At 49.4% G+C, this 13,806-nt stretch overlaps 1 protein-coding gene across 10 annotated transcripts in view; it reads left to right on the top strand.

Moving 5' to 3' along the window:
- PPP6R3 (protein phosphatase 6 regulatory subunit 3) overlaps nt 1-10,201 on the top strand; it is a 1,665,951-nt gene extending 1,655,750 nt beyond the window's left edge. For all 10 annotated transcript variants that reach the window (XM_086957827.1, XM_086957831.1, XM_086957834.1 and 7 more), the window contains one exon: nt 8,843-10,201. In XM_086957827.1, coding sequence (XP_086813953.1) covers nt 8,843-8,894 — 52 coding nt within the window. In that variant the 3' untranslated portion in view covers nt 8,895-10,201. The remainder of the gene's footprint in view (nt 1-8,842) is intronic.
- Nucleotides 10,202-13,806: the final 3,605 nt, after the last annotated feature.

Raw genomic sequence — 13,806 nt, forward strand, 5'->3', positions numbered from 1 at the left:
GCTTGCACTGAAGGCATTCCTTCCCGGGGAAGTGTAGTGCAGTTGTTCGCGGACAACACCACCGCGATGTGGTATTGCAATAAACAGGGCGGAATGGGGTCCTGGACTCTATATCAGGTGGCTCTGTGCCTCTGGACATGGCTGGAACATCAAGGCATCACCTTGGTGGTTTAACACCTGGCAGGTTCTCTGAACGCCAGGGCGGAAGAACTCAGCTGCTGGTGCATGGTGGATCACAAATGGCGTCTGAACTCGGATGTGGCGCACGGTCTCTTTCTGTAGTGGGGAGAGCCTTGGTTAGATCTATTCACCACTGAAGAGAACGCGTAATGTCATCAGTTTTGCGCGTTGGAGTTTCCAAGGCTGCGCTAGCTCGGAGACGCTTTTAGTCTTGAGTGGAGCTGCAGTCTATTGTACGCCTTTCCACCTATACCACATCTGCCCAGAGTGCTGAAAAAGATCAGGCGTGACTGGGCCCAAGTCATTCTTGTGGCTCCGGACTGGGCTTGAAGAATTTGGTATCCCAAGCTACTCAGTATGAGCATCGAGTCCCCGATCCGTCTGCATCTTTGGGAGGATCTTCTGTCGCAGCAGCAGGGGACGGTCCTCCACCCGAACCTGTCCAGCCTCCACCTTCATGCGTGTAGATTGAGCGGAGACAGTTGAAACCTTTCGATCTTCCTTCCAAAGTCTGTGATGTCATTCTGGCAGCCAGGCGTCCCTCCACTAAAACGCTATACGCCTGCTGATGGTACAGATTTGTGGCATGGTGCACAGCAAAAGCTGTAGACCCCCTTTCGGCTTCTCTTTCTGAGGTTCTTCTGTTTCTTCTGTCTTTGGCCCAGCATGGCTCTGCTCTGGCAACTATCAAAGGTTATCTTTCTGCCTTCCTGAGGCTTCCTGATCAGCCTTTTTTTTTTAAGTCCCCTGTTAACTGTTTCCTGAAAGGCATTACACAAACGTTTCCTCCTGTGCATTTCATAATTCCTCAGTCGGACTTGAATCTTGTCTTGACTTTTCTGATGTGTGCTCCCTTTGAGCCTCTTCATAATTGTCCTTTGAGTCTTCTTACTGCCAAGACTGCTTTCCTGGTTACTATCACCTCTGCCAGAAGAGTGAGTGAGCTCCAGGCTCTTTCTTACAAACCTCCTTTCCTTTCTGTGTCCTTTTTTTTTTTTTGCCAAAGGTTGTTCTGCCCTTTCCCATCGGGCAGACCATATCACTTGGCACACCTTCTTTACACCTCCGCATCCTTCCAGGGAAGAGGAAAGGCTCCACCATCTAGACCCAAAACGTGTGCTTGCTTTCTATCCGCTTGCAAAAACCACAGGTGATAGACAGAATGCAGAACAATGTCATACATTCACCCCAGTACAGCGATCTGGGCCCAAATCCATCGTTTTTTGCACTCCACACCACCCCAGTTCAGACACGGCCATATGCAAATCAGTCTGACCCTGTGCTTCATGGAAACAGTCAAGCCAGAACTGCCAAGCCATGCCTTCCCTGGACAGGAAACAAGCTTCCGTGGACCGGTTTCTGGCATTCCAGCCGTCTTCAGCCCGGCTTGCTTGAATCCAGTGGTGTGGAGTGCATGGGACTCACGTCTGAGCATACCCATCCCACTAGGGGTGACAAATGCAAAAACCACAGGTGATGGACAGAATGCAGAACAATGTCATACATTCACCCCAGTACAGAGATCTGGGCCTAAATCCATCGTTTTTTTGCATTCCACACCACCCGAGTTCAGACATGGCCATATGCCTCATGGGAACAGTCCAGCCAAAACTGCAAGCCATGTCTTTCCTGGACCGGAATCCAGCATCCTAGGACCGGTTTCTGGCTATCTACATTCTGTCCATCAACTGTGGTTTTTGCATTTGTCACCCCGAGTGGGATGGGTATGCTCAGACGTGAGTCCCATGCACTCCACACCACTGGATTCAAGCAAGCCGGGCTGAAGACAACTGGAATGCCAGAAACCGGTCCTTGGAAGCTTGTTTCAGGGGACCGGTTTCTACATTATCAGTCCAAAAGCTTCGCGGTGACCAGACAGCCAGTTCGAGGCATGTGGGCTGCTGAATTCATATCTGTGCATAAATCGCTGCCTAGTGTTGGGTCCGGATGATTGCACATTGTTGTCCTGGAAGAGTCTTCGAAGTATCACGAGATAGGTGGCTCCTCCCCTGGACTACAGTGCGCATGGGCATCGCCTCCATCCCCAGATTGTTTTTTTTCCGCCATTGGGTTCGGATGTGTTTCGGTTCCCTCTGTCGGAATCGATAGTTGTTTAACTTTTCTAACTTGAGACCAAAAGGTCTTTAGGCTGGCGTCGGTATCGTTTTTCGTTCGGGTTTAACTGTTCTTCAGCTCCGAACTCTTGCTGCCCTTCCGCGTGCTGTTGGCGCGAACGGGCCTACACGACGCTCCAGACATGGAACGAACTCCGTTTAAGAGGTGCCCGGTGTGCACCTCAAAGTATTCACACCTCGACGTGCACCCAGTGTGCAACAAATGTCTGTCGCCGGACCATGACGAGGCCAGGTGTATGGCCTGCTCAAAGTTCCGGTGTAAGAAGACTCTCAAGCTTCGTCGGGCCGCTAGACTCCAGGCCCAGTTATCAGCGCCCCCGCCAGACAACATCTTCGAAGAAGACGTTGGAGACGACAATGTCTTTCAAGTTTCGGACTCTAGCCCGGCGTTGGAGGAAGAAAACTACGACGCGGGAGACGAGGAGTTTGATGAAGTCGTCGGTGAGGTAGGGGACGACGATGGGGCCATTGCCACCGTGGAGGATAGCTCAGAGGAGGAGCATCCTTAAACTGACCCAGGGATCAACCCCCACTATACGGCCCAGGTCGAGGGATCGCCTTCGGGCCTTACCCAAGACCTCGTTAATCGTCCCACGGCCTCGCCTCCGGGCCCGGCCACGGACATTTCTGGTGTGCCACTCCCGTTGAAGAAAACGAAAGTGAAGCCATCGGGGTCCACACCAACTGTTTCGAAACCGAAAGTGAAAGTCGCACTGGTGGGACAGAAGGCCCCAGAGGCCTCAACGTCTGAGAAATTCAAAATGGCCGACAGCAAGAGCCGCGCCAAGATGGCCGACCCGAAGACCCCGGTGTCGAAGCCGAAGGCGAAGACGACCGACGCGGCCGTGTCGGCGCCGAAGGTGGTCGAGGTCGATGACCCAAAGAAGGCTCCGAAGAAGCGTCAGGTCGACGCCGAAGCTCTGGCTGCGCCGACTCCGGCCGTCAAGGCCAAGGATGGTGATGTCGGCTCCGAAGACCGTGCCTTTCGCCGACCCGACTCCGGACTCAGGGAAATCGCTCGAACCGGTCCAGCCCTCCCCGGCCTTAACAAAAAAGGTCGTGGAGTCCCTGCAGCGGATTCGGAAGGATGCTGTGGCTCCCGAACCGAAGGATGGGGTTCCGAAGCCTGCTCCAAAGCCGGCAAAGGCGCAAACGCCTATCCACTTCACGCTGCCGCCGAAGACGACGCCGAAGGCTTTCGCTCCGAAGCATGGGGCCGGGGTGCCTTTGAAGGTGGTGTCGACGCCCAAGGCGTCATTGGTAGTGCCGAAGCCTCGGCTCCAGCCACTCGCAGATGAGGAGCGTCGAGAGGTTATCATCGACGCCATCACCGGGAAGCTCTCTCTCCTCAAACGGAAAATCACCACGGAGCCGGTGTTGGAACATTATCGTATTCCACTCAAAAACAAGAAGGACTCTGCGGGTACTTCTGCCTCTATAGAGCCTGCATCTCCACATAATTTGGAACTTTCGCCGACGCATTCAAACGCTGGGGAAGGTGAAGGAGATTAAGAGGACGAGTACAATTATCCGGCATACTCGGATCCAGAGGAGGTACATGAACATTGGTCTGCCGGAGGCGACCCTGAGGACCCTCAGTCGGGTCATGAACCGCAGTTGTTTGCAGCAAAGACTTCTCCAACGGAGGACTCTGCAGCCTTCAACGCTCTGATTGAGAGAGCTGCGGCTAATCATGATGTAGACCTACATTCAGATCCTGTGGATGTCGATTTTTTGTTTGACACTTTCTCAGTGGCCGAAAAGTCAGTCAAGACATTGCCTATGCTCAAGGGAGTGCTGAAGCACGCGCCAGAGGTTTTCAGGGAGCCCACTCGGGCGCGAGTCATCAATCCTCGCATTGACAAAAAATACAAGGCAGCGCCCTCGGATCCAACGTACATCAAGGGACACTTGCCACTGGATTCTTTGGTTGCATCCAACGCACGTAAGCGGGCGAACTCGCAGACCACGGGTGACGCTCCTCCCCCAGACAAAGAGTCAAAGATCTTTGAAGCCTCAGGGAAACGAATTGCTGCGCAGGCAGCTAATATTTGGCGCATTTCAAACACGCAGGCCCTTCTTGCACGCTACGATAGGGCGCATTACGACACCCTAGAAACACTTCTTCAGCACTTGCCTGATCAGTACAAGGAGGCAGGTGAAATGTTGATTCAGGAGGGGAAGCTGATCACCAACGCTTCCATCAAATGTGCGCTGGACGTGGCTGATACCGCCTCCAGGGCGATCAACACTAGCGTGTTGCTGAGGAGACATGCATGGCTTAGAATATCAGGCTTCAAACCAGATATACAGACAACCATCCTGAACCAAACAGTTAATCCTGACCACCTGTTTGGCCCCGAGATGGATGCGACACTTGAAAAGATGAAGAAAGACACGGACACTGCTAAGTCTATGGGGCCCTCCAGTCTCAGCAGTTTCGGGGTGGTTCCTTTCGCCGCTCCAATAACAGAGGCACCTCAAGGGGTCAGGCATCGCAATCCACACAGTACTATAAGAGCAACACCCAAACCTCATACACCAACAAAGGTAGAGGTGCTTACAGGGGCAACAACGTCAAAGGCAGGGGACGTGGAAACAACAGCTCCAGGTCCTCCTCCACCAACAAACAGTGACGCCTTGTCACTGCCCCCCGACCACACAACACCGGTCGGGGGGAGACTCCAGCAGTTCCTGCCCGCGTGGAAATCCATCACCACTGACAGGTGGGTCAAATCTCTTATCCAGTACGGTTACTGTCTGGAACTTACTTCCACTCCACCAAACATACCTCCAAGAAACCGTCCTATGTCCGGCGAGCACTTGCACTTGTTGCAGCAGGAAGTTCAAGTCATGCTGCAAAAAGGGGCAATAGAGCTCGTTCCACTGCCAGAAAGGGGAACAGGAGTTTACTCTCTGTACTTTCTAATCCCCAAAAAGGACGGATCCCTCAGGCCCATCCTGGACCTCAGGCCCCTCAACCGGTACATTCTATCGGAGCACTTCCATATGCTCACGTTGCAGCAGGTCCTCCCTCTGCTTCAACAGGGGGACTTCCTGGCTACGCTGGATCTCAAGGATGCATACTTTCATATCCCCCTGCATCCTTCCCACAGGAAGTATCTCAGATTCACGATTCAAGACCAGCACTACCAGTTCAGGGTTCTGCCTTTCGGGGTCACCACAGCGCCAAGAGTCTTTACAAAGTGTCTGGCGACTGTGGCGGCGCATCTACGACGCCAGAACGTCCACGTCTACCCCTATCTGGACGACTGGCTCATTCAGGCAAAGTCAGAACAGCAGTGCGCCGACCACGTGTCCCGCACCATTCATCTCCTGCACGATCTGGGATTCTCGCTGAACTATCCAAAATCCCATCTCCAACCCGCCCATATACGGCAGTATCTGGGCGCGACAATATACACTCTGGCAGCCACTGCGCAGCCAAATTCAGTGAGAATCGCCAGTATCCAAACGCTGATCCAACGATTCAGACCTCAGCACTCGCTTCCAGCGAAGGTGTTCATGCAGTTGATAGGCATGATGGCCTCCTGCATCTCCATCGTCCCGCACGCGAGACTACATATGCGTCCGCTTCAGGAGTGCCTAGCACGTCAGTGGACTCAGGCTCATGGGCAACTGACAGACCTAGTGTTGGTGAGCGGTCGGGCGTACAACTCTCTGCATTGGTGGAATCCACAAAACCTTTGCAAGGGCCGACCGTTCCAGGAGCCTGTGCCACAGATTATCCTGACAACGGACGCTTCTCTCCAGGGATGGGGAGCGCATGTACTCCACTACACAGTGCAGGGACTATGGACACTACAGCAAAGGAAGATGCACATCAACGTTTTGGAACTGATGGCAATCTTCATGGCCTTGAAGGCATTCAAAGTACATCTGTGCAACAAGGTCGTGTTGATCCGGACGGACAACATGACGGCCATGTACTACATTCAGAAACAGGGGGGCACACACTCTCCGCAGCTGTCTCATCTGGCTGAGCATGTGGAAGTGGGCCATTCAGAGGAACATCTTCCTCATGGCGGAGCATCTCCCGGGCAAGGACAACCAGATGGCGGACCTGCTCAGCAGGCACAGTCACCAAATGCACGAGTGGGAGATACATCCATCAGTACTCCAACCGTACTTCCAAAAGTGGGGTCATCCAGAGATAGACCTGTTCGCCACAAAGGAGAACGCAAAATGCCAAAGCTTCGCCGCCAGGTTCCCACACCCGCAATCGCAGGGCAATGCGATGTGGATGAACTGGTCAGGCAGATTTGCGTACGCTTTTCCCCCAGCACCTCTGATACCGCTGGTGGCACGCAAACTCAGGCAGCACTCGATGACTCTCATCCTGGTTGCTCCAACGTGGGCTCGCCAACCATGGTACACCACGTTTCTGGAACTCTCTGTGGTACCGCATCAAAGGCTTCATCTCACTCCCAGCCTTCTGACGCAGAGCCATGGCGACATTCAGCACCCAGATCCGCAACAGCTCAACCTGGCGATCTGGCTCCTGAAGTCCTAGAGTTTGGCTACCTCAATCTTCCCCCCGATTGCATGGACAACATTCGGGAGGCAAGGAAGCCCACTACTAGAGCTTGTTATGCGGCTAAATGGAAGCGGTTTGTCATTTACTGTGTAAACCACGATATTGACCCGCTAGATGCTGCCATTCAGAACATCATTTGTTACCTATTCCACCTGTACCAATGCAATTTGGCGTATTCTTCCATCCGCATTCACTTGTCTGCAATGGCAGCATACCTCCAGAATAGGCAACACCTATCACTTTTTAAAGTCCCTGCTATCAAGGCCTTTCTGGAAGGACTCAAAAGGGTCATTCCACCACGGACACCACCAGCTCCGGAATGGAACCTCAATGTGGTTCTTACAAGGCTGATGGGTCCTCCCTTTGAGCCACTGCACTCTTGTGAGCTTCAGTTTCTGACTTGGAAGGTTGCTTTCTTAGTAGCAATTACATTGCTACGGAGGGTTAGTGAGTTGCAGGCGCTCACCATCCAAGAACCTTTCTTCCAAGTACACGCTAACAGGGTGGTGCTCCGCACTAACCCTAAATTCTTACCCAAGGTTGTATCTCAATTCCACATGAACCAGACAATTGAGTTGCCAGTGTTCTTTCAAAACCCAGAGTCGCTGGCGGAGCGGATGCTCCACACCCTTGACGTTAAAAGAGCCTTAATGTACTACATTGACAGGACAAAAGATTTTCGTAAGACCAAGCAACTTTTCGTTGCATTTGCCTCACACCACAAGGGAAACGCTATCTCCAAAGCTGGGATCGCTAGGTGGATCGTGAAATGCATTCAGATCTGTTACGCTAAGGCTAAACGCACTCTCACAATTCCACCAAGAGCCCACTCCACCAGAAAGTTGGGGGCCTCTATGGCTTTCCTAGGTAACATTCCCTTAGAAGATATTTGTAGAGCAGCCACATGGTCTACCACACATACTTTCACTAAACATTACTGTGTAGACGTGCACTCCAAACAGCAAGCAGCTGTTGGTCAGGCTGTTCTCAAAACACTTTTTCAGACTGCTGCAGCTGGCACGGGCGGCCGCCAATAATGGGAGGACTGCTATGTATTCTATGCACAGATATGAATTCAGCAGCCCACATGCCTCGAACTGCAAATGCTACTTACCAGTATGCATCTGTTCTTGGCATGTAGGGCTGCTGACATTCATATCGCCCACCCTCCTCCCCGGCGCCTGTAGCAGCTGCAGTATTCATATATATATATTTCTATATATGCTCTTAGCATGGGGATCACTCACATACTTCACTCCATCTCTGCCAATGGCTAAAAACAATCTGGGGATGGAGGCGATGCCCATGCGCACTGTAGTCCAGGGGAGGAGCCACCTATCTCGTGATACTTCGAAGACTCTTCCAGGACAACAATGTGCAATCATCCGGACCCAACACTAGGCGGCGATCTATGCACAGATATGAATGTCAGCAGCCCTACATGCCAAGAACAGATGCATACTGGTAAGTAGCATTTGCATTTCCTTACAGATTGCTACAGAAGATAAATAAATAACTTTTCCATCTAACTCCCTGTTAGACATGAGGAGATGGGTGCACGTCTAAGATTCTTAAAGAGGAAGGGCTTATTTTCCATTGTTGCTTTGGGAGCATATGTTTTTCCTAAAAAGCTTAAAGCTGTAGTTGTAAATAATGGGTAACATTTAAAATGTTTGTAGTTATTTTCTTCATAAAATACAAATTTGATTATTTTGAATGTGTTCTGTGATTAGGCACTTGCATGGCGGTATTCTGTTAATGAACTCAATAAGAATAGACTTGACTGAGAGCTAGTATAAGTTAGTAACATCTCCATTTTCTTGCACTTAATCTACACTGTCCCTGCTCCCCTCTTTTTTAGAGTCTAGTTATGCTACAGGGGTGCATCGAGAAGGTTGTCAAATTCTTCAATGGAAACTAAGGGAAAGCTATTTATGTGTTTGTAAATTCAAATCTTGTTTTATTTCAGAATTGATCAGCTGCTCATATCAGGAGATGCGTCCGTTAATGGCCCAGTATGATACCCAGTGAGTACTGTTATTGGCTGAAGACTACACAGTTGATGTCTGCGGTTCATTAACGGATGTAATCCGGAGCCAGTTGAAGCCGTTCACTGCTGTACCATCTTTGCAAGGGATAAGGACTAGCAACATTTGTATACTAGGTTTTAAGATGTTGTACAGAAATTCTGAAATGTAAAAAAAAAATTGCACATTGACAAATAAACTTTTTTGAGTTTGTTTATATTCTCAAACATGGGTGGCCTGTGAAATAAGATTTTGCCACTCACAAAATGAGTGATACTGTAGTTCAAATGGCTGTAAGAATAGTTTTATAAAAAAAAGTATACAAAAATAAATTCTAACGTATTTGAAACATAACTATCTGAAAATTAGTGTGACCAAAGTATTTAGCAACTTTCGTATATTTTCACATTGTACAAAATTCCAGATTCGGGTTTCTCCCGGGTCGGCAGTTACCAATTCCAAGACACTTGGTGAACATTATGTTGGTTGTTTTAGCTTAAAAAGGTAATTTAAATGAAAGGGTTTTTCACTGTTTAATGTTTTACAGGTTTTTAATTGATTGTTTTCTGTGTTTTTAAGCAGATCAAATATGTAAGACATTTAGTATGGATTTTAAGTATTTATTGCAACAAATTAGATAACAAATGTGTGTCAATGTAAAGCCATAGGGTTCAGTTGAGATAGGATTCAGATTATTCCAGGTCAAAACGAAGGAATACAGAGGACTTAGGTTTCCTTATTTTAATCCATACCTAAAAAATGTATTAGAACATCAAGCTTTGAAATTTGAATTTTTTGAGTGATGTGTTTTGATCATGCACATGAACTACAATACAGTATGTGCATTCTGTCTGGAGGCATTGTACGTTTAAAATGTAGATGCAAATTATTTTTGCCACTTGCATATGTTCTCTGAGAAGAATCATATTTACATTGATTTTTCATTTGTTGGTTCTAAGCTAGTTTTTATGTAACTGGCTTATGTATGAACTCCGTGTAATTTATAATTTTCTGTCTCCCTTGACTATCCCAAAAGACTTATTAAAGCGACAGTAGCAATACGATATTGCATAGAATGGCACATGTATACATTCTCCTTCTGCATCCACATAGATGTAAATATGTTTATTTCTCGAACAGAAAATCATAATCTTTGACATCCTTGGTTTTTCCTTGCCAGTATTTAAAAGCCCAAAGGATTTATCTATGGACAGTGGTTAACCATGTCTTCTATAAAGTGTCACAAGCAACGTGCCTCAACATTACATTGCATACAAAAATAAAAGCAACCGGTAAAATGAGTGATTGTCATTCTTCCTTTTAATATACTGTAAAGCTCATTTATTAAAAGTTCATGCATATTTGTTACGTCCCATAAGACCACTTTAGCTGTTTTTCTGGACTTAACATCAGCACAATGTAACACACAAAATGTACAGAAAGGGGCTGTGGGTCAGCCCTCTTTAGCCAATGGTTTATTTGAAAGGTCCCATCATGCATTACCTCGATGGGATGTCCCTCGCATCTTAATCTGTCAATGATATTACATAGATGCTTTAATTAATATTTGCAATAGTTCAAGTTTTGAAAAAAAATTGGTCTTTGTAAACTATATTTTTTTATGCGGCAGAACTAAATAATTTAGTCAAACTCTACTTTGATAGAAGCATTGAGGCTTCAGATGATAGGATGTCCCTTTAACAGTGAGAGAATGCTGCAGCCGATGTTAACTTTTTTATTAGTGGTGCTTCATTGACCCTCTGCTTATCTCTTGTCTGATCCCCTGTGCTGCACATATGGCATTGGTGGGGGACAAACAGTTTTGTGCTGTTTACCTGCATCAAAACACACAAGATGGACCGAATGTTGCACAATGGCAAAACATTCACCCCCAGTCACAGATCTGGCTTTAATCCATCATTATTTTGCTCACCAAGCCACCCCAGTTCAGTCATGGCCATATGCAAATCAGTCTTGACCCTGTGCCTCATGGGAACAGTCCAGACCGAACTGCCAAGCCATGTCTTCCCTGGACCGGAATCAAGCATCCTAGGACCGGTTTCTGGTTATCAGCCAAACCATATACTAATTTAGTGGTATGCAAATCATGATTCAAGTCAAGACTATACCCAGAAGATGTAGGAGTGCTGCGGACACAAGGAACCACCCGAAGTAACCAGGAACCCCACTGAGGCCGTGTGCAGGGAGTGGAACACGACTGTGGGCTCAATTCAAGTCAATGGGTAAGTCGGGGTTGCAATTTTAAAGAAAGACCCTTCCCAGTGGACCCTGAAGAAACCCAGTGGAAGACCAGGTTGGAGAGCCACCTCACCCACGGATACCATGGGAACTAGGATACCGACACCATGGAAGTCGGGTGCATGGTTGTAAATTGGCGTCTGAACCGGCCGTCAAACTCCATGGAGAACTTCAGGAAGATGGAGCTGCTGGAGAAGGTGGCCAGTGGAACTCAAAGTTGGATTCAAGCCGAGAATTACCTGCAAGCAGAGGGGACAGAGTCTATGCCACCCATTAGTGACCAGGAGGCACAGAAGACAAATGCCCCCCGATGTCTGGTGTTGCAGGAGAGTTGATGTAACCTTATAGCTGCAGCTGTGTGGACCAGGTGATGCTGTGGGAGACTAGGAGCATTTCACAAGCTGTCCCACGTTGAATGTCGAGTAATGGGTTCGGTGTCCGGGAGCACCAATAAGCCTTGGCAACTGCAACAACTCTGAAAGCGAAAATGGTGCAGGGCTAGACTAGCAAGGTCCAAGGGACTCACCACAAACAGGGGAGTCTAAGTAGGCCTGAGCAATCAGGGGAGCCCCATGAAGCCAAATAGGACCCTCAAAAGGACCCACAGGCCGGAGGTACAGGAGTCGTGAGAGGACCTCAAGCAGCTCACCAAAGATGCAGGCCTGCAGTGCACGAGGTGCAGGGAGGATGGTGATCTTGGTCACAGGAGATGCTTGAGGTGGAGGCTACTTGGAGCCCGAAAATCTTTGCAGAAGAAAGCCAACAAGCCTTTATAACAGCAAGTCAACACAGTGCACATGGGTTCGGTTCCTGCGGTCCGCCGAGCAATACTTGCCTCAAACATGGTATGAAGACAGTGAAGGCCTTGAGGGAGTTGGAGAACAACCACCTGTGTTGCTGAGCCTTTCGGGTTCTTTGTAACCCAGGAGCAGCAGACCAGTTAGCTTGGTTGCGGTGCCTGCAGATGCAGGGAAGTGACTCCTACACTTAAAGGGAGATTCCTTCAGGTGTCTTAGATGTCCACAGAATCATAAATGCAAGAACATGTACTTGATCCTGTGTGCACAGTTCACAAAAGTCAATTGTCAAAACATTTCTCAATTTCCTCTATTTGAGTTTTATTTACATTAATGTTTTATACATTTCAACATCACATCTAGTAATCTTCCATATCTGAATGTCAATTGGTTATGGATTCTTCACCTTAGAATTACCCGGAAGCGTCAGACTGGATCCGGAGAATTATTTTCACAGCAGGACCCCTGCGCGTCAATAAGTGGCGTCGGTTGACTCCGCATTTCTTGTTGACGGTGTGGTCGCCTAAATGAAATTGCGGTATCTACTTATTTGTGCGTCTCTGCCCGCAGTCTCTGTGTGGTCTACTCCGGCCTTCTCTCCCTTTTCAGGAGCCAGATCGACCCCTGCCCAGCTTTGCAACTTTTACAAAGCCTTGCATTCCATCTTTGGGCAGCCCGACTCCACCGGCGCGCCCTCGGACCCGCAGACTCGGTTGGGGGCTCTATGCCTTCGATGCCGGCATCTTCGGCTCCGGCATTGCAGGTCCCCCAAGGATCCAGGCCTGGTTCTTGATCGGCACTGGTCGACCTTGTGACACCTCCGGCGCTGGATCCGGTGACGATACCTCCGTCCCTCTAATACCGGTTGTGTCCCCAGCCGGCGTAGACCCCAGCCTCCCCCTCAACGAGGTCCCGGAGCCGGACCGGTGTCTTCCGATGTCTGGACCGGTCTCGACTGGTACTTTTGTACCCCTGTTCTCCTCTGAAGCTTCCTACCGCCCTGAGTGGCTACCAGGAGAGGGGGGGAGGACTAGGGGGGCTTGTGGACTCACTTGCAGACCAGGTTGAGGAAGCGGCTGGAGAGAGGAGTTGGGGGATGCCAGTGGTCTTGACACCTCCCCAGACCGTGGCTTTGGAGGAGGGTGCATCTTACGCAGTAGTGTTGCGTATGGTTTCCTACATTGGCAGTCAGGACTAACCTCCTGACCGAGGTGCTTCAGCCGGCAGCGGTCTCTTCGGAGCCCCAGCTGCCATTCAATGAGGCCCTCACGGACATCCTTTTAGGCACTTGGTCCAATCCCAACACAGGGACTCCTGTGGATAGGATCATAGCCTGACTCCACCGCCCAGCCCTGAGTAACCCCATTTTCCTCTCACCACCCCACCCTTGAGAGCTCAGTAGTCCAAGCCTTGACTTTCAACCGCGCATTATCTAACGCACCACCTTATAGGGAATCCAAGAATCTAGACCACCTTGGGAAGATGTTTTCTTCCTCCAGCTTGGGACTGCGGTTGGTGAACAGTCTTGGGCCGTTACTCCCACTCGGTGTGGCAGCAGAATTCGCCAACACCTCCCCCACTGGCTCAACATCACGTCTGACAGGTGGGTTTTGCAGATAGTCCGAAGGGGCTACTCCCTTCCCTTTGAGAATTACCCCTCAATCCATGCCACCTCAGACCCATTGCATGTTGGAGTATCACTTGGCCCTTCTCCAATAGGAAGTTACAGCTCTCTTTGCCAAGGGAGCCTTTGAGCTTGTTCCGGCCCCAGAAGTAAGTTGTGGTTGTTAGTCCCACTACTTTCTGGTGCCCAAGAAGGACAAGGGCCTGCGTCCTATCTTGGATCTCCG

The sequence above is a fragment of the Lissotriton vulgaris genome, chromosome 2_1 (genome assembly GCF_964263255.1).
Source record: "Lissotriton vulgaris chromosome 2_1, aLisVul1.2, whole genome shotgun sequence".
Classification (NCBI taxonomy): domain Eukaryota; kingdom Metazoa; phylum Chordata; class Amphibia; order Caudata; family Salamandridae; genus Lissotriton; species Lissotriton vulgaris.